We start from the raw sequence: 23,623 nt of genomic DNA on the forward strand, positions 1-23,623 counted from the left end.
CAAAAGCTCCCTGCCCTCGTCTGCACGGCTGTCGGGCCCACTCCGTCACCTCGCCGTGCCGTAAAGCAAGCCCGCCCGACCCCGTCGTCCTTCCGTTCCCACCGCGGTGGTCATTAATTCCCCAGCCGGGGATGCGCCGTCGCCCGGCAGTGCCGTAAAGCATACCTGGCCCCAGCCCCGAGTCCTGTTCCCTCCCGGAGTCTGTGCACCGCGGTTGCCACGGTGCCGCCAAGCGCGGCTGTCGCGCGGCCCCGGTGTCAGCGGCAATGGCGGCGGGGTCGGGTGGGAGTGGGGGCTCTGGGGGAGGCCCCGGGCCGGGGCCGGGTGGGGGTGTGGGCCCCGGCGGGAGCGGCGCAGGGCCGGGGTCCGGCGGGGGTCTGGGCAGCGGCGGGGAGCTGCACCCGCGCACTGGGCGCCTGGTGAGCCTGTCGGCCTGTGGGCGTACCGCGCGGCGGCAGCAGCCTGGCCAGGAGTTTAACCACGGGCTGGTGTTGAGCCGGGAGCCCTTGCGCGATGGACGCGTCTTCACCGTCCGCATCGACCGCAAGGTGCGGAGCGGGGCCAGCGGAACCGAGATAGGGGGAGGCTGGTGGGAGCGGGCGAGCGGCAGACACGGGCCGGACAGCCAGGTTGGCTCGCATAGCCGGCTGCCGAGAGGGCACCGACCTGCGGGGCACCGGGCGACGGGCGGGAGGGGAGCACGGAGCAGAAACGTTCGGTCTCACGGGGAAAGGGACGAAGACAGCTGGTGTTTCCTCAAGACCCAGGGGCAGGGCAGGGACGCCGGACTTCGTCCCCAGGAACGGTTAGGGACCATATCTCCTGGGATCGCCTCGGGAGGTGGAGGATGGAGGGATGTCAGGGATGTGATGGGAAGGGAGGGGAGAAGCAGGGAAGGACCAACCACTGGCGGATACGCTCCCGCGGAAGGATGGGTGAAGAGAGACACGGGGAGAGGGAGGTGTGTGTACTGTGTGTGAATTGGTGAAGAGGCCAGGTGCTCAGAGGTGGGATGGGGAAGAGGTGGAATGTGAGTGCAGCGCAGCCTAGGAGAGACTCTGCGTGGGGAGGGGAGTGGGACCCCAGAGCAGGGCGTGTGGGCGTGGAGAGCTGGGAACCCCGTGGCTGAGGAGTCACGGAGACCACTGCTTCACGTCTCCAGAGAGAAAAACCAGTTAGTTGCCGGGGGATGTGGGAAGAGGGGGACACAGTGGTCTGGGACATGTGGGTTCCTAGTGGTGGGAGACCCATGGGGGCCCATCCTGAGCCACTGTCCACCGCCCTTATCACAGGTCAACTCCTGGAGTGGCTCCATCGAGATCGGGGTGACGGCACTGGACCCCAGCGTACTGGACTTCCCGAGCAGCGCCACGGGGCTGAAGGGGGGCTCATGGGTGGTGTCAGGCTGCTCGGTGTTGAGGGACGGACGTTCTGTGCTGGAGGAGTACGGGCAGGACCTGGACCAGCTTGGGGAAGGGGACCGTGTGGGCGTGGAGCGCACAGCTGCCGGGGAGCTGCGGCTCTGGGTGAATGGGCGGGATTGCGGGGTGGCTGCCACGGGCCTTCCGGCTCGTGTCTGGGCCGTTGTGGACCTTTATGGCAAGTGCACCCAGATCACCGTGCTGCCCCCTGAGCCAGGTTTCAGCCCCCCAACTCCCATTCCCACCCCTCCCCTCGAGCCTTCCGCGCCCCCTGAAGATTCTGCCTTGAACGAACAGGGGACCTCCGGGGATGAAGGTGAGAACACAGGGCAGTGGTGGAGGGGTGGGGCAGAGGGAGTGGCTGAAGGAACTGGAGAGAGAAAGTGGCAAAGAGGCTGGGTGTGAGCAGGGTCACTCAGACTCTCCCTACCCCAGTCTGTTGAAGGGGAAAGCAGGGGCTAGAGAGAGGAGTGGGGTCTCCTGGCTGTGGGCCCTGCAGCAGGGGCTGAACCCTTATTCCCCTCCCATCCCGCCTGGTCCCCAGCCTTCATGGTGTCCCCAGCGCAGGCCCGGCCGGAGACGTTTCCTAACAGCCTTGAGTCGCATAATGGTGAGGGCTTCTGGGAGGCTTCGGGCAGGGGAGCGGGAAGTGAGGTGGACGAGGTGAGGGGAGGGGCCTCAGGAGAAGGCTAGGGGGAGAGTGGCGAGCCTGAGGAGGTAGCGCCTCATTCCAGCTTCCCCCTCCATCCCACTGCCGCAGACTTTGCCAGCATGGAGCTCTCCGAGGTGGTGGGCAACGCCATCCTGTCTGCCTACAACGGGGGGCTCCTAAATGTGAACCTGAGCTCCCCGCCGGCAGGGGAAGGACTGGGGTCTGGCGGTGCCGCCACCTCGCCCGTCCTCACTTCCAACGATGCCCTGCTCTTTCACGAGAAGTGCGGGACGCTCATCAAACTAAGCAACAACAATAAGACCGCCGAGCGCCGCCGGCCCCTGGATGAGTTCAACAACGGGGTGGTCATGACCAACCGTCCCCTGCGAGACAACGAGATGTTCGAGGTGTGCGAGCTGCTGGGTGCTGGCTGCACCCCGCCTTCCGGGACCCAAAGACGGGCTTGATCCTTGATAGTGGCGGGGGTGGGGGTGGGGGGTGCAGAGAACAGTCTGAGGGTCCCTTCTCGGCGTTTACCTGCCACATCTCCCCCTTCCTGCTGTCACTCCCCCCAAGATCCGCATTGACAAGCTCGTAGACAAGTGGTCGGGCTCCATTGAGATCGGTGTCACCACCCACAACCCCAACAACCTTGAGTATCCAGCCACCATGACCAACCTGCAGTCAGGTACCAGTCCCCAGCAGAGCGGAGGCCCCTTCCTTGGGCGAGGGCCGCGGGGGCTCTAGCTGGGCTGTCCCCCCTTTCTCTAGGCACCATCATGATGAGCGGCTGCGGGATCCTGACCAACGGCAAGGGCACTCGCCGGGAGTATTGTGAGTTCAGTCTGGACGAGCTGCAGGTGAGGGGGGGGCAGGGTGCAGCGTGGGGGCCCCTCTCTGGGGCCACCTTATCCCTCACTTCCCTGCCCAGTCCGCACGGTCTCTGCTGCGGCCTAGAGCAAGGCCTCTGCTCTCTCGTCTGAAGTTTCTTTTTGAGAAGGTAGGGTTGGCCAATGGTTAGGCTTGCAGATCTGGGGAGTCGGGGGGTCACTCTCTCTCACCGTGTGGCTGTGGGGCAGTGACCCGAGGTGAGAAGCTCGAGGGTTGTCGGTGGTAGGGTATAATTTTTTTTTCCGTTTTCTTCTAATGTCTTAGCTGAGCCCGTTAGCATTTTTTAAACTGCTTGGAGAGGTGGGCGAGGTGACATTTATTTATAAGGTGGCTTCCCGCCGGGAGCCGGGAACATTCTGGGGGCTCGGGACTGTGGCATCTTTGCAGCTGTTCCCCTGCGGCCTGGGCGGGAGGACAAGCCTGGAGCCTGAGGGGGAATGCATTTGAGACCTTTGTTTTTCTCCTCTGGCTAGGAAGGTGACCACATTGGCCTCACGAGGAAGTCCAACTCTGCCCTACACTTCTTCATTAACGGCATCGACCAGGGTGAGGGGACGCCCAGAGCAGGCCACCGGCCCTGGCTTTTGGGGGCAGGGGCTCCGGACCTCCTCGTTCTGCCTCTCTTTGATGCTGGTCCCTCCATTTTCCCCCCACCCAGGCGTGGCTACCCCACTGACGCCCCCAGTGGTGTACGGTGTGGTAGACTTGTATGGGATGGCTGTGAAGGTGACCATCGTCCATAATAACAACCACAGCGACCGCCTGCGCCGGAACAATGCCATCCTGCGGGCACTGTCTCCGGAGGGGGCACTCCGCCGCGCCGCCCCCGCCGCACAGGCTGAGCCCGAGCGTCTGCTTTTCCACCCCAACTGCGGGCAGAAAGCAGCTATCACCCACGAGGGACGCACTGCCCTGAGGCCCCAGTATGGCCCATGGGGTGGGGAGAAGCCTGCAGAAGGGGCTCTGATGGGATTGGGGGACGGGGGGTGGAGGAGCAGGAGGCAGAGGGATTCTGACCTGGGGAGCTTGGGACGGGCGAGTAGGGAGCTTTGCGGAGAACGGAGTTTCTCTGGTTGACTTCGAGCAGTGGGTATCAGGCAGGCACCTCTGGGCTAAGCTTGGGCATGCTCGGAGCACAGGTTCACGCCTGAGTCCCCGTTCGCTGTCCTCAGTGCCACTGATGACTTCAACCACGGCGTGGTGCTGAGCAGTCGGGCCCTGCGGGACGGAGAGGTGTTCCAGGTGCGCATTGACAAGATGGTGGACAAGTGGGCCGGCTCCATCGAGATTGGGGTCACCACCCACAACCCCGCCTACCTCCAGCTGCCCTCCACCATGACCAACCTGCGCTCCGGTGAGCTCCCAGGCAGGCCAGGGCCAGGAGAGGGTCCCAGGGAGGGAGCTGTCCCCAGAGCCCTGACACTGGGTCCCCAGCTGGGTCGTTCCTGATGCCCCTGGTGATGACTGTTTTAGGGGCGGAGGACTGTTTTAGGGGCGGAGCGCCACCATGTGGACTGGGCCTGTGGGGTGCGGGGATGTGCAGTTTTCTTGCCCGGCCCTGGGAAGAGACACTGGGCAGGCTGGGCCAGCAGCCTTGGGGAGGGACATGGGGACTGCTGTGCAGCAGAGCGGAGCCCTGGTTCCCGCTTATGTCCTCTGCCACTCCCTGTCCCCCTAGGAACGTGGATGATGACTGGGAATGGGGTGATGCACAATGGGACGACCATCTTAGACGAATATGGGCACAACCTGGACCGCCTCAAGGTGGGAGAGTGGGGGCACCGCCGGGATGCGGCGCGCAGAGAGTGGGGCAGGCGGGGCTGCCATTGGACCAGCCCCCCCGGGAACTCTGCCTGACTCCTCACTCCAGCCCCCCTTCTTCCAAGGCAGGGGACACGGTGGGCGTGGTGCGGCGGGAGGATGGGACTCTGCACTTCTTTGTCAACGGGATGACTCAGGGCCCTGCAGCCTGGAACGTGCCCCCGGGTGTCTACGCTGTTGTGGACCTGTACGGCCAGGCGGCCCAGGCCACCATTGTGGACGACGTGGGTGAGGGCCGGGGCCGGGGCCAGGGTGGGGGGCGGCCTCGGGGGGCCTCAGAGAACACTGCAGCCTCACATGCTCTGTCCCCTCTCCCAGAGGTGCCCTCCGTGCCTGAGCCGCTCCCCGAAGGGAACAACCAGGTGTCCCCCAGCTCCTCGTCATCAGGCGCTGGGGGCTCTGACCTGCGCTTCCACCAGCTGCACGGCAGTAACGCCGTCATCACCAACGGGGGCCGCACGGCACTCCGCCACAACTGTCGCAGCGAGTTCAACGATGCCATCGTCATCTCCAACCGGTCAGTGTCGGCGCTGGCTCGGCCCCCGCCTCCCGCTACCCGGCCTCAGCCACCCGTGCGGGGCCCGTCTGATAGCCACCGTGTCCCCGGCAGGGCCCTGCGGGACGGAGAGCTGTTTGAGATTGTCATTCAGAAGATGGTGGACCGCTGGTCAGGCTCCATTGAGGCTGGTGAGAGGCGCGTGCGTGTGTGTGCGCGTGTGTGTGCTGGAGTGGTGCGGGCTGCCTGTTGCCGGGGGCTTGGCTCTGAGCCCCGCCGGCCTCCTCCTAGGGGTGACGGCTATTCGGCCGGAGGACCTCGAGTTCCCCAACACCATGACGGACATCGACTATGACACCTGGATGCTGAGGTTCGGCTCCCTGGCTCGGGGGAGGCCGGGCAGGCTGGGTGGTGCCGGCGAGGGTGCGGGGGGCCAGGCATGGGGCCTGCGGTGGCCATGGACAAGGACACGCCTGTGGGGGTGGCTGCCCCTGCCCCTTGCCGCTGGCCGGCCCTCCCGCCTCCGCACATGCGCTACGGCGGCCCCTCTGCAGGGGGATCCTGGAGGGCTGAGACTCAGGACCGGGTCTCCGGCCCCAAGCTGAGGTCCCCGACCGAGGCCCGGAGTGGGGTGCTCAGCGGCCCATGCGTGTCGCCCCACAGCGGCACGGCCATCATGCAGGACGGGAACACCATGCGCAATAACTACGGCTGCGACTTGGACGCACTGGGCACGGGTGCACGCATCGGCATGATGCGCACGGCCAAGGGTGACCTGCACTACTTCATCAACGGCCAGGACCAGGGCGCCGCCTGCTCAGGCTTGCCCCCGGGTAAAGGTGACTGCTCGGTGGCGCTTGGCCTGCCAGCCTCCTGCCGCCCCGCCCGGGGCCGGCCGGCCCCTGACCCCTTCCTCCTCCACCCAGACGTGTATGCGGTGGTGGATCTGTATGGCCAGTGTGTCCAGGTGTCCATCACCAACGCCACCGGCCCCATGGACAACAGCCTGGCGACCAGCAACACCGCCACTGAGAAGTCCTTCCCCCTGCACTCCCCAGGTTCAGCTGGCGGGGAGGGCAGGCGGGCGGGCTCTGCTTCCCTAGCGGGGGTGGAGTGGGGGTGGCCGGCGGCTGCAGACCGGGCAGGGAACAAGGGCAGGGAGGGAGGGAGCCAGGGTGGGACGCCCCCAGGAAGGTGGGAGGGGGTTCCGGCTGGAGCGTGGACTGGGCACCCCGCTCGCCCCCTGCCCAACAATGGGGCCCGTCTGCTTTGAAAACGGGTCTCCCTGCAGGGAGAGGCGTTCAAGAAGCAACGGCCAAGGGGGCCTTTAGGGCAACTTCCTGTTTCACCTGAAAGCTCCGCGCCCCGTCCTTTTCGGAGCCTGCGGCCCCCATGCTGCCCTTTCCGGGGGTCCCATCTCTCCACAGTGGCCGGCGTGACTCACCGCTTCCACAGCTCTTGCGGCAAGAACGTCACTCTGGAGGAGGACGGCACAAGGGCGGTGCGCGCGGCCGGCTATGCTCACGGCCTCGTCTTCAGCACCAAGGAGCTCAAGACGGAGGAGGTCTTCGAGGTGGGCAGCGGGCTCGCTTCCATGGGGCCAGGCTGCTGCTACCCGTCCCCGTGCCCGTGGCAGCCCCGTGCTCTCTGTCCGTCAGGTGAAGGTGGAGGAGCTGGACGAGAAGTGGGCGGGCTCCCTCCGCCTGGGGCTGACCACACTAGCGCCGGGGGAGATGGGGCCTGGCGCAGCCGGCGGCCCGGGGCTGCCTCCCTCTCTGCCTGAGCTGCGGTCAAAGACCACCTGGATGGTGACCAGCTGTGAAGTGAGGCGCGACGGGCAGCTCCAGAGGATGAACTATGGCCGGAACCTCGAGAGGCTGGGGGTGAGGCAGCTGGCTCCTGGGCGGGGGCGGGGGTATCGGGGGACTGTGGGCTGAGGCTCATCCACTCTGGGTCCCAGGTGGGGAGCCGCGTGGGCATCCGTCGGGGCGCCGACGACACTATGCACATCCTGGTGGACGGAGAGGACATGGGGCCCGCGGCCACTGGCATCGCCAAGGTCAGGCTGAGCTGTTCCTTGGGTTTGCGGAGCGGGCTTGAGGCCCCCAACGGGGGTCTGACTCCCGTGTCGTGTGCGTGCCCCCAGAACGTGTGGGCCGTGCTGGATCTCTATGGGCCGGTACGGAGCGTGTCTGTCGTGAGCTCTACACGGCTGGAGGAGCCAGAGGGCACCCAGCCGCCTTCTCCCAGTTCCGACACTGGCAGCGAGGGCGAGGAGGACGGCGACGGGGAGGAGCATGGCCTGCGGGTGAGAGACTGCGGCGGGCGAACGGGGCCGGGGGACACCAGGGTGCTCTGGGGTTCTCTGATTCCATCCCGGTGGGCAGAGGCATAGACACCAGCCCCGTGTAAATGCCTGGGAGGGGTTAGCTTGGGCCTGGCATGGGTGGCCCTGGCAGTGCTGTCTCTCCTCCGCACCAGGACCAGAATCAAGTGGCCGTTATGCCCATGGCCCTCGAGTTCCTGGAAAACCATGGGAAGAACATCCTCCTGTCCAACGGGAACCGCACGGCCACGCGGGTGGCCAGCTACAACCAAGGCGTCGTCGTCATCGGCCAGCCCCTGGTGCCCCAGCTATTGGTCCAGGTGGGTTCCTCTTGCCCAGGGTCCCAGGGACCAGCCCTCCTGGAGAAACCACCCCCCATTTGAGGACAGAGTGGAGGCAAGCCCCCTGGAGGAGCTTCCGGGGCTTTGGTCCGTACCCCGCGGTGGGATCTGTAGAGCCATTCTCAGGAAGTCCCCCTCCCTGTGACTGGTGAGGGGAGCAGTAGCGAGGGACTGGGGGAGTCCCGAGAAAGATGTGTGGCCCTGCACATGCATGCTGGGAGGGCTTTGCCCGAGGAGGGGGTCTTTCTGCTACAGATGAAAAGATTTAGTTAGCCTGCTGAAGGCAGCCCCTGGGGACAGGCACCCTTGCCCAGGCAACAGCACCAAGGCTGACACAGGGAAGGAAACCAGTGAATCTGCAGTTCGCAGTTCCTCCAGCCTCAGAAAGGGCAGCACCCCTTCCTGCCCTGGATGGAGAGCCCGGGGCCGCTGGGTGGCTTCTTCGCAGGGGGCCGTGACTGGGGAGTAGTAGTCGCCTTGTCCCCCAGGTGCGGATAGACTCCCTGAACCGACAGTGGACATCTTCGCTGGTCCTGGGCGTCATCACATGCCCGCCAGAGAGGCTCAACTTCCCCGCGTCAGCCTGTGGCCTCAAGCGGGCGGCCTGGCTGCTGCGGGGCCGCGGCATCTTCCACAACGGTCTCAAGGTGGCTGGGGGGTGGCGGGAGGTCCCTGGTCGGGGGGTCACAGCTATCGGGGGCGCTGTGTGGGGAAATCCTCTAGTGAGTAAGCAAGAGCATGTCATCATCTAGACTCAGGCTTGTCAGGGCCGCCTACATCCTTGCCGTTGGGAGTGTGGCTGTGGGGGCCCAGCGGGTGGCGGGTAGAGCCTGGGCACGGGGCGAGCGTGGAGGCAAGGCCCAGGCACCGGCAGCCGGAAGTGGAGCAGAGCCCAGGGGTGGCTGCTGTCTGTGGTCTGAGCTCTGAGAAGACAGTAGGTCTCCCCACCCCCAGATCTGTGAGAAATTTGGGCCCAATCTGGACACGTGTCCTGAGGGCACCGTCCTGGGCCTGCGGCTGGATGGCTCTGGAGGGCTGCACCTGCACGTGAACGGGATAGACCAGGGCGTGGCTGTGCCAGATGTGCCCCAGCCCTGCCACGCCCTCGTGGACCTCTACGGGCAGTGCGAGCAGGTGAGCAGGCTGCCGGCAGGGTAGAGGCAGTGCCGGGGCGCGCGGGGGTGGGTCTCCCTCATCACACCTCCCCTGCAGGTGACAATCGTGAGTCCAGAGCCGGGAGCTACCAGTGGGAAGAGTGCTGGCACCCAGGGGGACATGGAGAAGGCGGACATGGTGGATGGTGAGGCAGCCCCCAGATCCCCACCCGCGTGGCCCCGCTGCCCCTGCTGTCCCTGCGACCCTGCCGCCTTCCGCCCTCTCAGGCATCAAGGAGAGTGTGTGCTGGGGCCCTCTGCCCACCACTGGCCCTCTGAAGAGCTGCGAATACCACGCTCTCTGCTCCCGCTTCCAAGAACTGCTATTGCTTCCTGGTGAGTCCCCGGTCCCCCCAGAACCCGCAGCACTCCCTGCTGCCAGGGCGGGGCCATGCCGGGAGCCTGAGGGACCCACAGGAGAGGAGGGGATGCTATGTGCTGGAGACCCCGGGCGGGAGCCGCAGCCGACTCCCTCTCGCTTTCCCACAGAGGATTATTTCATCCCTCCTCCGAAACGGAGCCTGTGCTACTGTGAGTCTTGCCGGAAGCTTCGAGGGGACGAGGCCCACAGGCGCCGTGGAGAGCCCCCCCGGGAGTACGCGCTGCCTTTCGGCTGGTGCAGGTTCAACCTCAGGTACTCCTGGGCCAAGGTTGCGTGTCTCCTTTAGCACTCATTCCCCCGGTGACGAGGGAGGCTCCCGTGGGACAGAGGATGGTGTCCGTGAGCCAGCTGCTTGTGTCCAGTGTCCCCTGGGTCCGTCCTAGGGTGAATCCACGCCTGGAAGCTGGGACGCTGACCAAGAAGTGGCACATGGCGTATCACGGGAGCAACGTGGCAGCGGTCCGGAGGGTGCTGGACCGAGGGGAGCTGGGAGCAGGTACCCTGGGACCAGCAAGAGGCAGGGCGGGTGGGGCCCGGGTCCCCAGGCATGTTCCTGACCTGGCTCCCCCACAGGCACCGCTTCCATCCTGAGCTGCCGGCCCTTGAAAGGCGAGCCCGGGGTAGGGTTTGAGGAGCCTGGGGAGAACTGCGCGCCCCCGCGGGAGGAGCAGCCCCCTCCGGTGCTGCTCTCCCCCTCCCTCCAGTATGCTGGGGCCGAGACCCTGGCATCCAAAGTGCAGTGAGTACAGGGGGGCGGGGTCTCCACGGCTTGCCCTCCGCCTTCCCACCGGGACACTCTAGAACGGTTAGCTTTGAAGGTGACTAGCACTACGGGAGTAAAACAGAGTGGAGCGCAGTGGGCCCCCCAAGCGGTTGGAGCACGGTCAGGGCCACCTCGGGAAGAAGCTTTGAGCAGAGGCCTGGAGAAGGGGGCCAGCGGGCTGATGGGGAGACGGCGGGCGTGACCCCGAGGCACGGAGCCGCCGTGCATGTCGCAGGGGGAGGAGGAAGCCCGAGTTCCTCACGGCCGGCTTTCTGCTCCTTGCACGACAGATTCCGGGACCCCAAGTCCCAGCGGACGCACCAGGCCCAGGTGGCGTTCCAGGTGTGCGTGCGCCCCGGCTCCTACACCCCCGGGCCCCCTTCGGCCGCCCTCCGAGAACCTCCCGACCCGCACTTCAGCCCCGCCGAACTCGAGTGGGTGACCAAGGAGAAGGGGGCCACGCTCCTGTATGCTCTGCTGGTGCGGGTGGAGTGAGGGCCGGCCTCTCGACGACAAGCACAGTGGGGACCCGGCCCGCGGACTCCGAGTGCCGCCGGCCCAACTCCGCACCCCGCCCTGGCGGACGCGCCCGGAGTCCGCCCGCCGGAGCCCGCCCGCCGCGCGCTGGAAGGGGAGCGCGTCTCCGCGTGCAGGGCGCACGCCCCCCGCGGGGCTCGGGGCCGGCAGCGCCCCTCATGCACTGACTTGGCGAACACGACTCCCTGGACTCCCTTCCCCGTGTCACTTAATTTATTTCCGTTTTCGTTCCTGTTACTGTGAATCCCGAGGAGACCCCCGCCACCAGACCCAGCGCCCCGCCCCGGAGCCGCCGCTTCCTTGGCCGCCGGGCGGAGAGGGGAGGGCGGGCGCGGGGAAGGTGGGCCTCTGTACAGTTGTGACGGACGCGGGGTTCCAAGGAGCCAATAAACGCCGTCCCGGAGCGCGCGCCTCGGCCTCTCTCTCGCGCCGCCCCCCGCCGAGACCCGGGTCCACCCAGCTGGGGGCGCCGGACGCGCCGACGGGGTTTGGCCGCCCCCGGCACCCGTCGCGGCCGCTTCCGCCCTTCCCTGCGCCAGAGCCGCGAGGCCGCCGGCCGCCCCTGCTCCGGAAAGAGTCGGCCCGGCCGCCGGAAGTGACGCGCGGCCCAAGCGCGCAGGAGCCGCGGGGAAAGCGCAGTGAAGGCGGGTAGGGAGGGGCCGGTGGGGCCGGGGTGTGTAGCGCCGAGGCCAGAGACCCCTGCCCGCCGGCGCACGCGGGACACCCGGGATCGGCCGGGGGAGAGGAGAGCGGGCGCCGGGCGCGTGATCCCCCGGGGCGACGGCGGCGGCGGGCTTCCGCCTCGGCCCGCCCGGCGCTACCCTCCTGAGCACCCGCGTCCCGGCAGGTCCGGTCGGAGGTCTGGCAGTCCGTGACAGAGCCGGGCGCCCACGGCCCGAGCGACCCCGGCAGCACCATGCCGGCGCTCCTGGAGCGCCCCAAGCTTTCCAACGCCATGGCCCGGGCGTTGCACCGGCACATCATGATGGAGCGGGAGCGCAAGCGGCAGGGTGAGCCGGGCCCGAGCGGGAGGACACACGGCCCAGGGCGGCAGCGCTCCGCCGGGGCCGGCCCCCACCACGGGCGGAGCAGCGCGCCGGGGCCGCGCGGAGGAGAGATGGGACGGGACGGCCCCTCCGGTGGTGGGAGCTGGAGGCCGGGTCTGAGGTCCAGAACCCTTGGGTAGGGAAGGACCTTGGAGAGCACCGAACAAAGCCTCCCTCCCCGTCCCCTCCCGACGGAAGGAGCCATTGCCTAGGGGGCAAGGGGGCACTGTGATAACCGGGTTTGCAGGAGCTCGGTCTCTGACATTCCGGTACTCTAACCACCCTGCCGTCCTCCCGTTCTGCCTCTTCTCCAGAGGAGGAAGAAGTGGACAAGATGATGGAACAGAAGATGAAGGAAGAGCAGGAGAGGAGGAAGAAGAAGGAGATGGAGGAACGAATGTCACTAGAGGAGACCAAGGAACAAGTAAGCGACCCCTCGATCTGTCCCAGCTCTTTCCTCCTTTGGTCCTCCTGTCTCCAGCCCCTCTCCCCTCCCTCCGCAGATCCTGAAGTTGCAGGAGAAGCTGTTGGCCCTACAGGAAGAGAAGCACCAGCTCTTCCTGCAGCTCAAGAAAGTTTTACACGAGGAGGAGAAACGGAGGCGAAAGGAGCAGAGGTGGGACTGGAGAGCTAAAAATAAAATCAGAGCAGAGTGTAACTAGGATCGGGTAACACCAGATCCGTGTCTAATGGCAGAAGAGGGGGCACTTGTCCTTGTCCTTGATTTTGACCTGCCCGCCTTTCATCGCAGCGACCTGACCACTCTGACGTCAGCCGCGTACCCGCAGAGCCTGACGGTTCACACAGGCACACACCTCCTTAGCATGCAGGGTGAGAAATGAAGACCACTGTGTTAGAACATGCCCTCCTGGGGGTTGCAGCCACCCACTTCAGCCTCACGAAGCCCCTCTCCCTGTCTAGGGAGCCCTGGAGGACACAGCCGCCCGGGCACCCTCATGGCAGCTGACAGGGCCAAACAGATGTTCGGACCCCAAGTGCTGACAGTAAGGAGGACTGGGTGTGGTGCGCACTGGTTTCCCGGCTACTTGCACGCAGACCCAGGCGCCTTCGTGCAACTTGCGTCCCAGTCGTGGCGTTGTGTGGTGCTTTACCACACAGCGGACGCAGGGCACACGCACGGTGCTCAGGGCGCTGCTCTGGGGCAGTTTCCCGCAGCAGTCAGCGCTCCTCCTCCCTCCGCAGACCCGGCACTACGTGGGCTCGGCAGCAGCTTTCGCGGGGACCCCAGAGCACGGTCAGTTCCAGGGCAGCCCTGGTGGGGCCTATGGGACCGCTCAGGCCCCACCGCACTACGGACCCACACAGCCGGCCTACAGCCCCAGTCAGCAGCTCAGAGGTGAGTAGTAGGAAGAGAGGGAGGAGCCGGCTCCCCCAGCCGTGGGAAGGAGGCCCGACTGCCTGTACCCCTGCCTCCCTCAGCGCCTTCGGCATTCCCGGCAGTGCAGTACCTATCTCAGCCACAGCCCCAGCCCTACGCGGTGCACGGCCACTTCCAGCCCACCCAGACAGGTGAGGCCACCCCGCGCCCCAGCCCTGGCTCCCAGCATCCACCACGCTTCCCTTTTCCTCTCTCTACTCATGCCGCACACGCCCCCTTCCCCTCCTAGGCTTCCTCCAGCCTGGCGGTGCCCTGTCCTTACAGAAGCAGATGGAACACGCCAACCAGCAGACCGGTTTCTCAGACTCTGTGAGTATGGCGTCTTGGAGGTCAGGGGCAGCTCTCTGCCAAGGGGCGCCCCGGGCTGCCTCAGGTCCTAACTCTCTTCTCCACAGTCCTCCCTGCGCCCCATGCATCCCCAAGCTCTGCATCCAGCCCCGGGACTCCTTGCCTCTCCCCAGCTCCCTGTGCAGATGCAACCGGCAGGGAAGGTAAGGACGGGAATCCCACTAGCTTCCGGGGGAAGGACTGGGTAGGAGAGGTGGCCCCCACCCCTCCTTTTCCCTCTCCCTGGGGAGGGGGGCGCACACCGACAGAGCCCCCCTTCCCCCACCACCAGTCGGGCTTTGCAGCTACCAGCCAGCCTGGCCCTCGGCTCCCCTTCATCCAGCACAGCCAGAACCCGCGATTCTACCACAAGTGATCTTCAGACTGTCTTCTCGCTGACCCCCAGCCCCCGCTATGGGTGAGGGTCCCTGGTGTGTCCCAGCCCAATAAAATCCACCTCACCACCCCTGGCTGCCGTTTGTGTTGCCTCCCTGCCCAGGCCAGGGCTGTATGGAGGGGGAGGGGTGGCAGGCAGGTCACAGGAGGACAGTGGGCGGGTAATGAGCTCAGCTGCCAAGCTCAGTGTCCAGTGCCTGTGGTTTCTAACTTTTATGTTCTGATCAGTAAACACCCATTTAATTCAAAGAAGCAACCGAGTTGGGGCCTTCATATTAAACTTGTAGTTTTATTCAGGTTTGATTTTAACAAATGTGTCGGGGAGAGAGCCCACAGGAAAGGGTGAAGCCCATGGGGGCAGGGCCCTCCCAGATGCCTGAGGAGGGGGCAGGTCCCCTCCCCTTTCCTCTTCTTCCCTCCCCAGCTAACGGGATTTGGGGAGAGACATAGGCAGGGGAGGGGGCTGGTCCCCCATCTGTGGGGTGGTGCTTGGGGTAAAGGGCCATGGGGAAACAAGGGACCAGAGCAGGGCTGAGTGGGGGGAGGGTACAAGGATCATTTTTGCCAGAATCCACAGCTTTCTGATTCCAGATTGAATTTAAAAAAAAAAAAAAAGAAAGAAAGAAAAGAAAAACAAAAAAAGCAAAACAAAAATCCCACTAAACCACAAGCAGCACCCACCCCCTCTCCCTGACCAGGGCTGTAGTGCGAGGGGAGAAGAGGAGGGCAGCTTCACCAAGGCCAAGGGTCACTCACTCCTGGCCGAGGGAGCAGGATGAAGGGCAGGGGCTCCCCGACAGATTGAGAGGGGTGTGGGGGAAACCAAAATAAAACGTCAAATAAATTGTGTAGGAGGAGTCCAGCCAAGGCCCAGGCCAGAGCTGGGCCAGGCTGGGGAGGGGGCCTCTGCAGGCTTGAGGATCACTGCTGCCACCACCGCCACCCTGGAGAAGAGAGAGACCAGGTGAGGCAGGAGATCACCACCCCCAGGAAGGGTGAGGATCCCGCAGGGGGCCGGGAAAGAAGTCCAGAACGATGAGGGACAAGAGAGCAGGTTTTTGGTGGGGACAAGACGTGGGCTGGGGGGAGTACGTTACATTCACCTGGGAGCCGGTTATTTTGCCATGGCCTTGATTGCAACAGCTGCCTCCTCTGTCATGGCAGACAGCACCGTGATCTGCGGGTACAAAGGGGAGAGTCAGAAGGGAGCTCAGAAGAAGAGGCAAAATGCAACGGGGCAGACGACGGGGGGCACCGTACCAGGATCTCTTCTCCACAGTCGTACTTCTGCTCAATCTCCTTGCCGAGGTCTCCCTCGGGCAGGCGAAGGTCCTCTCGCACCTCCCCGCTGTCCTGGAGCAGTGATAGATACCCATCCTGGATGCCGATCAGCTGGGGGCAGAGAGGGGAGTAAGCAACAGGCAGAGGATAAAGGGTCTGAGTACAAACAAGGGCTGCAAACTGCTGCAAACTCCCCGCTGTCCTGCGCCCCCCCCCCCCCCCGCCACAGCATGGAGCTCCTCTAGTCAATGTTACCCCTCCCCGAAACCACGAACCCACCCGTGTACCTGGAAGTCATTCCTTTTGATGTTGGGGACATCCATATTATGAGTGGACGGGCAGATATCTTCGTATTTCTTGCCAGTAAAGATGTCAATACCGACCAGGTGGACCTGCATGTACGCATCACATGAAAGAGAAACCCAGCCGGGTCCAGGGCGGAAAGAGGGTGAGATGCCCTGACAGTTGGGAAGTCAGACTAGGCTGTCGGGGCAAGATCGGGGGAGGCGGAACCAAGCAAATCGACTCAAGAAATAAGGCGTCCAGCAAGAACAAGAGGCAGACAGACCCCATTCAGGTTGGGGGTGACTGACAAGGGAAATCGTAGGGCACACTTGGGGCCACCAGTTACCCTGAGCTACGGGAACACTGACCGAGGAGCCCTGGGCATGGGACACTAGGTAAGACCTTTGAAAGAGCATCCGGACACCAGGGTAAAAGGCGCAGAACTGGGGACGACAAAAAGGAATGAGAAAGGAAGAGAGCAGAGAGGAGGACGAATTCAGGGAGAACAAACTGCCCCAGGGAGTAAGAAAACCAGAAAAGAACTCAGACAAGGATCTAGACATGAACGAGGAAACCCAGGATGAACGCCAGGCCAAGGCAAGACAGACCAACTAGGGAACAAAATCCTAAGAAACCCAAGGATGGGCCAAGTCAAGTTTTCCAGGGAAGGGCGCAGTAGGCTGAGCCTCTGCCTTCGGCTCCGGTCATGATTTCAGGGTCCTGGGATCGATCCCCGCATCGGGTTCTCTGCTTAGCGGGGAGCCTGCTTCTCTGCCTACTTGTGATCTCTGTCAAATAAATAAATTAAAAAAAAAAAAAAAAAAAAAAGTTTCCCAGGGTAGAAAAGTCTTAACTGACATGGAAGCACTAGCCAGAATGTCAGGATCCAAGAATGCGAGGGGGCGGCTCAGGGGACTCAAGGGGAGGGGGCAGGCAGAGGCTTGGCAGACACGGCATCAGAGATCCAAAGGGAAAGCTGGTGGGGACTGTGGGACAGCAAGATAACTTGGAGGTTCGGGGGTATCCTGGTGCTCTCCAGGAAAGGCTGCTTCCAGCATTAGGCCTGGAGAAACCCTGGGAACAAAGACTCAGGGGAATAGAGGCAGAAAGTGAAATCCAGGAGGAAGGCGTGAGCACCTGAACAGAGCACCCAGAAGCCAGAGACTCCCGGAAGAGTGCAGAAAGGGAAGGCTCACCAAGGAAGAGCCGAAGCCCTCAGAAAAGTACAGGTGGAAAGTATCCAGGGCTGAGTGCTGAGCGCAAGGAACAGGACAGTAAGCCAGTGCTGAAGGAACGGAGAGGGCTGGGACCGAGGACGGCTTGCTGCTGGGAGCCCCACGGATATAGACAAGTGTGGGGAAGGCAAGATGTGGAGAGATCAAGTTCTAACCTTGGCATGGCCATGCTTGCCCGTCTTGGAGGTAGACATCTCCACGATCTTACATGGCCGGCCTTTGAGCACCACGAAGCCGTTCTTACGTAATGCTGAGCACTGCATCGGAAAGGTGGCTGAGGCCCCCGCATCTCCTGTCTCGAAGTCCAAATCATCTGCCATTTTAAGAGGCTTCGATTCCAACTAGAGTCAGAAAGAGAACCCGAGTCAGTCAGGGTGGAGGCCAACAGAGCTTCACCGCCATCCCAAGCCCTTTCCTTCCACCACCACCTAAAGGAGAGTCACCAGGCCCAGATTAAATACTGACTGAAACCACAAGTACCTAAGACCTGCTGCGTGTCTGGGAACGGTGGGGGACGGAGGCTCGACCCGCAGCCCAAATGAACGTAAAGGGGTGGGTGGGGAAAGGCAGGCCGCAGGGAGTCAGGATGTGCAATCCCGGAGATGGGCCAAGGCTGACTCCGGGGAGGGGGAAGACTCAGGTGTTACTTGCCACTGAAACCAACCACCCCTCTTCCCCACACACAACCAGGGCTATAATTAGGTGAGCAGCCATGAGCCAGCAGAAGGGCGGGGCTATCGTGGGGGGGGGGGGAAGGGGAGGGTGGAGACCGGAGGACAGGGCCCCACCCGGCCCTGTTACACCCCCCACCCTATCCCCACACAGGCCAGTCACTGGCACAGGAAACCACAAGGCCTCTTTGGGGGATTCCCGCCTCTCCAGCACGCATTTGCACACACAGCCGAGGAGGGGAAAGCAGAGTTGTTTTCGAACTTCTCCCCTGGCCAAACACCTCCATCTCGTTTCCCAAAGGGAACCCAGGAACCCGGCCTCTCCGCGAGGGCCCCTCCCACTTTTCCCAGGATGCACCGGCACTGTCGACTTTCTGGCCGGGCCTGCGGGCTCCTTGCGGAGCGGAGTGGGGAGTGGTGAATGACAATAAAATGAAAGCAAAACGCTGGTGCTAGTAAGTAGTGGAAATTCTGCCGGGCGGGCGGCGCCGGCGCTCCCCGGCCCGACGCAGCGGCGCGGGCAGTGACAAGGTGAAGCGCACCAGGCGCGGCGTGGAGCTCTGCGCCCGAGACTGGACGGCGCTGTCGGCTCGGCCCGCAGGAGTTGGGCTGCCGTCCAATCGCCGGGGTCTCTCCGGTTTTCCGGCCGCCCGGCAAGGGAGCGCGCTACTTACACCTGCGGGCCGCCTCACTTCACAGCGGAGTTGGGGGGAGAGCTCCGGGGGCCCATAGGACAGGGGAGCGCTAACATATGCCCGCAGCGGGCTCTCCGGGGTGATCAGGATCCGGGCCTCGGGCTTCCCTCTCCCCAAAATTCCAAGCTCCCTTGGGCGCTCGCGAGGACTGCCTCTCCCCGCGCCGGGGGGTTGCCGGCTCCCGCCCACCATGTGGCCTCCCGGGGCTTCCGGTGGCCGGGATCTGGGGGGGAGGGGTCCCCGCGCTGCCATGCGGCCCCCGTCCACATTCGGCCATGCGGCCTCCGACCCCGAGGGCAGCCTCCGGTAGGGGACACTTCCGATGCCGCCGGCACCCCCTCCTCAAAGGCCGCGCCAGGCCGGAGCCACGCCGCCTCCCCTCCCCCCCGGCCGGCCGCCAACCCCCCCCCACATGCCCTCTCACCGAATAGCCCCCTCCCCCACCTCACGTGGCCGCGCGGCGCCCGGTTCTCAACGGCCCAGGTCCCCTTACTCCGGCGGGCCGATCTGGCCCCCGGCCCTCGCCCCGGCGTGGCCGCCCGGCGGCCTCTCCCGCGTGGCGGCCTCGCGGCTCGCCGTCCCCCGCCCTGCGTCGCTCCAACGTCACCCAGCCGGCCCCAACCGTCACCCCGCGCGCCAACCGGGGCGCGCGCCCGCGCCTCTCCACACCTCGCCCGGCTCGCGGGCCGAACCCTGTGCCGCGGCGGCCGCCGCCGCTCCCCTCTGCCCCCTCCCCGACCCTCGCGCAGTTCCATTTCTACTCCCAGGCCCAAACCAGGGTTCCGCGCACGCGCGGCCTGCCCGCTCTCACCTCGCGCGAACGCACTGACTCGACCCCGTCCGCTCGCCGCGAGCCCAACCGCTGCCTCCGAGCCCGCTGCCGCCGCCGCCGCCGCCGCCGCCGCCTCTACCGCCGCCGCCGCTGCTGCACACGGGTCTTAGTACGCAGGCGCCGACTCCCCACTGACCAACCAAGCAGCCCTGTGACAGCCGCGCAAGCGTGCTATCTATCCCCTCCGCCCTCCACCCCCGCACTGCGCAAGCGCAAAGACCCTCCCCGAGCTCCACCCTCCCTCCCACCTACCCGTCCAATGACGCGTTTGCGTGACCCCGCCCCTCACAAATCCCGAACTCTTCCCACAAGTAGGCAGTGCGCAGGCGCACCCGGTTTTTCAAGCCCTTCAACCTCCTCTTCCCTTCCCGTGATAGACCACTAGCCCTACCGGACAGGACCTGCGCCTGCGCAAAGAGGAGCCCTGCACTCCACACCCTCTGAAGGGAACGCCTCGGCCTCAAAGCGCATGCGTATTGGGATTCCTGACCGCCCCTTCCACCTCAGACGTCGTCTGTACGCCGGGCGTTGAAAAGACCACGCCGCTATATCGCCGGTCTCGGCGAGGACGCATGCGTCTGGGAAACGCCCCACCTCGGCTTTCACTGGACTTAAACGACTCACACGTTTCAGAAAACTTGCACTGCGGGGTCGGCTCCTAGTCTCGAAGCCCATCCCCCCTTCCCGCACATGCGCGGGAGGGCTCTTTCCGCACACACTTCCCAGCGCGCTGGTGTGGTCGGGTTACCGCCCAGCTCAGCTTCACCGCCCTGCGCGGCCGGCCTCGGCTCGGCCATAGAGTTCCAGCCGCGGGCTAGAACGGCCGCGTGGCGGCCACCATGTTGTGGGAGCGCGGGGTACGGCTGGCTGCCTGGGGCGGCCGGAGGGGCGGCGTGCGCCTGTGCCCCGGGGAGGCGCCGGGGGCCTTTCTCCCCTCCTCTGCCCCATGTGCTCCCTGCCGTCTCCGAAACCGTCGTCTGCGAGCGCCCTTAGAAAACCGAAGGCGGCGCGTTCCGTTCCACTGCCCTCCCCGGAGTCGCGTCGGAGGACCATGAAACGGGAGGCAGCCTGTCCCTCGGATTGTATTCCCACCCCCCCCCGGCCCTCCTCGTGGGGAAGGAAGCTGCCCCCTGGCCCCGCACTTTGTAGTCTCCCTCGCCCGGTTCCCGGCTTCCGGCGGCGCGGTGGAGAAGCCGAGCCGCCGGCCCGGCCCCGGGCTGCGAGCTAGCCCGCGACCCGGTCGGTGTCTCTGCGACACCCGCTTGAGTGAAGGGCGGGCCACGGAGCTGCCGTCACTCCCTGGTCCCTCCTCGCCACGGTCCGCAGCACCTCCCCTTCGCTTGAACACGAGACCCCCAGCTGCCTGGGCGCATCGCGGAAACCCAGGCCCGCTCTTCCCCCAGACGCTATTGTCCCCGCGACCCAGCAGTTCCCGTCCTGGGCACGTGCCCCGCGTCACAGACGAGGGCTCCGACCTCCGCAGGCGAGCACGGGCCGCGCGCTGTGCGCGGCTGCCAAACACCCGTCCGCGGGGGCACCCGGCGCGGTCTGTCCCCGCTGCGGAATGTTATTCAACCACGAAAAAGGGACGTCGTCTTCCCTTCCACGGAGTGACCTTCAGAAACAGCTCGCTCAGGGAAAGACAGCAGACACTAAAGGTCATAGCCCACGATCTGATGAGCACGAACGTCCAGAATCGGTGAATCCGTCGAAGCAGGCAGTAGATGGGAGCTGCCGGGTGCTGGGATGGGTGAGGGGAATGACCAGTGGGGTTAACGGACATGGGGTTTTACTTTAGAGTGATGAGATGTTTGGGAATTCAATAAAGATGGCTGCAGAACGTCGTGAATGCACTAAATGGCACTGAATTGTTGGTGTAAAAGGTTTTACATTATGTGGTTTTTCCCCTCAATTTAAAAAACTCCTTCAGGAATCTTCAAAGCAGCTTTATACATAGTAGCCCAAGAGCAGAAGCTACCCGAATGTCCACCAGCTGAGGAAAGGATAAATAAAATAGGGTGCATCCGCACGATGAAATATTATTCAGCAACAGAAAGGATAAACTTCGAAACATTATGCTCAGTGAAAGTCAGTCACAAAAGACCACATAGTATATAATTCCATTTACATGAAAAGTCCAGGATAGGCAAATCCGTGGAGACTACATAGATCAGCAGTTGCCTAGTGTTGAGAGGTTGGAGGGAAATGGAGAGACGGAGTGCCTGCTGATGGCTACGGGGAAAGGGGCAGAGGGTGACTTTTAGGGTGATGAAAATGTTCCAACATCGATTGCAGCGAAGGCTGCATTCTTCAGATGTTAAAATACTAAATTATATGCCTTAAATAGTGGAATTGTATGGGATGTTAATTATATCGCAATAAAGCTGTTACTTAAAGTACCGTCATGGTCGTACAGCAACATCTCGTGTGCTTAATGGCACCATCTTCATCGGTTTGTTCCGGGAGGCATTGGCGAAGCGTCCTAGCTGACCCAAGGCACAAGTTCCACGATATTGCGTGGATGCCAGGTGACAACAACCCTTAAGAATTTCCATTCAAGGGCGCCTGGGTGGCTCAGTGGGTTGAGCCGCTGCCTTCGGCTCAGGTCATGATCCCAGGGCCCTGGGATCGAGTCCCGCATCGGGCTCTCTGCTCAGCGGGGAGCCTGCTTCCCTCTCTCTCTCTCTCTCTCCCTCTGCCTGCCTCTGTCTACTTGTGATCTGTCGAATAAATAAATAAAATATTTAAAAAAAAAAAAAAAAGAATTTCCATTCAAGGGGTGCCTGGGTGGCTCAGTGGGTTAAAGCCTCTGCCTTCGGCTCAGGTCATGATCCCAGGACCTGGGATCAAGCCCCGCATCAGGCTTTCTGCTCAGCAGGGAGCCTGCTTCCTCCGCTCTCTGTCTCTGCCTGCCTCTCTGCCTACTTGTGATTCTATCTGTCAAATAAAAAAAAAAAAAAGAATTTCCATTCAAACTAAAAAAGGCACAAATCATCTTAATAGAAGACTGAGTTCTACACATTCAGAGAAAGAAAAGGCAAAATACCGTACAGTATTGTAGAGAGATGAGACGATTCGTACCCGGAAGAACCTTCCTTGCATTCCATGTGTAGAGTCCCCACCATCCAGGGCGCAGTCCTCTGCTCCGTGAGCCCTCACATTTTTTGCAGCCAGTCCGAGTCCCTTCTCGAGGGAAACCTTTCCTGACCTACAAGACTTGGTCAGCTTCTCACATTCTGTGTTCTCATAGCAAACATGACAGCCTCTGCCACACACTGTTCACATCCATTTATTTGTGTGATGGCTTTGCTAACGTCTGGCCATCCCCATTAGAATAGAGCCTTATAATAAGGCTGGGAAACTGTCTGTTCTGTTCATTACTGTGTTCGCAGCTCCTAAAATTGTACCTGGCAGGGCTACCTGGATGGCTCAGTCGGTTGAGCGACTGCGTTCAGCTCGGGTCATGACCAGGGTCATGGGATCGAGTCCCACCTCGGGCTTCTTGCTCAGAGGGGAGTCTGCGTCTCCCTCCTCCACTCCCCCTTCTTGTGTTCCCTCCCTCACTGTGTGTCTCTCTGTCAAATAAAATCTTAAAAAAAAAAAAGTTTCTTTCTTAAGAACTGATTTGAATACAATTGATCAGATCGTACCTTAACGGCAAGTCGCATTTCTTTCCCACCTTCTGAGATTACACCCACTCCCCAAGATTAAAATTCAGACATTTGGGCAGAACTCTCCAGAGACCCTGCTATAGACTTTCCATGGCTTTGGAGGCTGTCCTGAGATTCAGCTCATTGTTTCCTCATTTTTTTCTCAGAGGGTCATCATTCAGAGGGCACCCATGCTCTGCTGAGAAGGAAGTTTGCCAGATGAGTTTATATCTACTCTGGGAGACTTTCTAAACATTCTATTTCCAAGTAATTTTAAATCTACAGGAGGGTCACAACAGTCATATAAGGAACACATTAAGGAACACCGGGGAAGTCTCGAATGGGAGCCCGTGGTGTGGGGGAGGCTGCTTGTATAGGTTTAAGAACCAATTGTACGCATCTCTCCCTTTTTAAAAAAAGATTTTATGTATTTATTTTACAGAGAGAGCGCATGCACAAGCAGGCAGGGCAGCAGGCAGAGGGAGAGGGAGAAGCAGCACCCTGCTGAGCAGAGAGCCCAACTTGGGGTTCGATCCCAGGACCCCAAAGACAGATGCTAAACCGACTGAGCCACCTAGGCGCCCCGTGCATATCTCTTCCTAACTAATATCTCTTCCTAACTACATGTTCAATACTGTCTTGCTGGTAGCTTGAAATTGGCCATGATGCAAGTATTTCCAACCACGGAAACTGGCAGGTGCTGTGTGCTGACCCAGGGGTCCCTCTGTCCAGAGCTGGTTGTTAACGACTCCGCAGCACAGCACGGACGGATAGGGAAGGTGGTTCTGATGTACACAGAGTAGTGTTAGGTCAAGATAGTCCAGGATAGAGAGAGATGGATTGAAGGAGTGAGGGATGGGAGATAAGAAGGACTTCAGGAAGCTGTCATGTGGTTCAGGGTTTGGTCTAGGAGTTAGTTCCCTCGGAAAGCAGCGTTTTAGTAACTGGACCTTAAAGCATGGGTGAAATCTGCGGGTTGGGGAGGCAGAAATAAGAGTCAAGAGGATTCCTGGGGTGCCTGG

The 23,623-nt window shown here is 62.7% G+C and overlaps 3 protein-coding genes across 9 annotated transcripts; 2 read left to right on the forward strand and 1 right to left on the reverse strand.

Moving 5' to 3' along the window:
* Positions 1-22: 22 nt before the first annotated feature.
* Positions 23-11,192, forward strand: NEURL4 (neuralized E3 ubiquitin protein ligase 4). 4 transcript variants are annotated; one of them, XM_047706251.1, is made up of 29 exons: positions 23-548; positions 1,293-1,737; positions 1,966-2,031; positions 2,182-2,480; positions 2,650-2,761; positions 2,845-2,933; positions 3,438-3,510; positions 3,623-3,887; positions 4,137-4,318; positions 4,643-4,728; positions 4,851-5,013; positions 5,104-5,302; positions 5,396-5,472; positions 5,573-5,651; positions 5,945-6,120; positions 6,208-6,339; positions 6,709-6,854; positions 6,940-7,164; positions 7,242-7,340; positions 7,428-7,589; positions 7,763-7,927; positions 8,437-8,595; positions 8,903-9,082; positions 9,161-9,248; positions 9,331-9,438; positions 9,592-9,736; positions 9,868-9,980; positions 10,058-10,223; positions 10,538-11,192. In XM_047706251.1, the coding sequence occupies exons 1-29, from the start codon at positions 267-269 to the stop codon at positions 10,740-10,742; spliced, it is 4,686 nt and encodes a 1,561-aa protein (XP_047562207.1). In that variant the 5' UTR covers positions 23-266; the 3' UTR covers positions 10,743-11,192. The 4 variants fall into 4 exon arrangements, with proteins under 4 accessions (XP_047562207.1, XP_047562208.1, XP_047562209.1 ...); XM_047706252.1 differs by having other exon boundaries at positions 5,945-6,114; XM_047706253.1 differs by lacking the exon at positions 1,966-2,031.
* A 100-nt stretch (positions 11,193-11,292) lies between these two features.
* On the forward strand, positions 11,293-14,571 carry GPS2 (G protein pathway suppressor 2). 2 transcript variants are annotated; one of them, XM_047706281.1, is made up of 11 exons: positions 11,293-11,432; positions 11,632-11,794; positions 12,145-12,254; positions 12,334-12,446; positions 12,582-12,661; positions 12,752-12,834; positions 13,034-13,187; positions 13,271-13,360; positions 13,459-13,538; positions 13,625-13,720; positions 13,849-14,571. In XM_047706281.1, exons 2-11 carry the CDS (start codon positions 11,701-11,703, stop codon positions 13,930-13,932), a joined length of 984 nt encoding a protein of 327 aa, XP_047562237.1. In that variant the 5' UTR covers positions 11,293-11,432; positions 11,632-11,700; the 3' UTR covers positions 13,933-14,571. The 2 variants fall into 2 exon arrangements, with proteins under 2 accessions (XP_047562237.1, XP_047562236.1); XM_047706280.1 differs by lacking the exon at positions 11,293-11,432 and having other exon boundaries at positions 11,439-11,794.
* EIF5A (eukaryotic translation initiation factor 5A) lies at positions 14,222-19,111 on the reverse strand. Of its 3 annotated transcripts, none has more exons than XM_047706290.1 (6): positions 18,931-19,111; positions 16,909-17,094; positions 15,521-15,625; positions 15,213-15,344; positions 15,056-15,129; positions 14,222-14,896 (listed from the first exon to the last, which is right to left on the reverse strand). In XM_047706290.1, the coding sequence occupies exons 2-5, from the start codon at positions 17,071-17,073 to the stop codon at positions 15,067-15,069; spliced, it is 465 nt and encodes a 154-aa protein (XP_047562246.1). In that variant the 5' UTR covers positions 17,074-17,094; positions 18,931-19,111; the 3' UTR covers positions 14,222-14,896; positions 15,056-15,066. The 3 variants fall into 3 exon arrangements, with proteins under 3 accessions (XP_047562246.1, XP_047562247.1, XP_047562245.1); XM_047706291.1 differs by lacking the exon at positions 18,931-19,111 and adding an exon at positions 18,564-18,668; XM_047706289.1 differs by lacking the exons at positions 14,222-14,896; positions 15,056-15,129; positions 18,931-19,111 and adding an exon at positions 18,564-18,876 and having other exon boundaries at positions 15,207-15,344.
* Positions 19,112-23,623: the final 4,512 nt, after the last annotated feature.

This window comes from Lutra lutra, chromosome 16, assembly GCF_902655055.1.
Source record: "Lutra lutra chromosome 16, mLutLut1.2, whole genome shotgun sequence".
NCBI classification, from domain to species: domain Eukaryota; kingdom Metazoa; phylum Chordata; class Mammalia; order Carnivora; family Mustelidae; genus Lutra; species Lutra lutra.

Coding starts and splice junctions, on each gene's coding strand:
- EIF5A (XM_047706289.1), bottom strand. CDS start 18,874: ATGGAACTGCGCGAGGGTCGGGGAGGGGGCAGAGGGGAGCGGCGGCGG. Junction 17,095..18,563: donor GCGCCGCGCGGCCACGTGAG/GTGGGGGAGGGG, acceptor TTCTGACTCTAG/TTGGAATCGAAGCCTCTTAA. Junction 15,626..16,908: donor GCAAGCATGGCCATGCCAAG/GTTAGAACTTGA, acceptor GCGTACATGCAG/GTCCACCTGGTCGGTATTGA.
- GPS2 (XM_047706281.1), top strand. CDS start 11,701: ATGCCGGCGCTCCTGGAGCGCCCCAAGCTTTCCAACGCCATGGCCCGG. Junction 12,662..12,751: donor ACACCTCCTTAGCATGCAGG/GTGAGAAATGAA, acceptor CTCCCTGTCTAG/GGAGCCCTGGAGGACACAGC. Junction 13,539..13,624: donor AGACCGGTTTCTCAGACTCT/GTGAGTATGGCG, acceptor TCTTCTCCACAG/TCCTCCCTGCGCCCCATGCA.
- NEURL4 (XM_047706251.1), top strand. CDS start 267: ATGGCGGCGGGGTCGGGTGGGAGTGGGGGCTCTGGGGGAGGCCCCGGG. Junction 5,303..5,395: donor GCCATCGTCATCTCCAACCG/GTCAGTGTCGGC, acceptor TGTCCCCGGCAG/GGCCCTGCGGGACGGAGAGC. Junction 7,341..7,427: donor CGGCCACTGGCATCGCCAAG/GTCAGGCTGAGC, acceptor GCGTGCCCCCAG/AACGTGTGGGCCGTGCTGGA.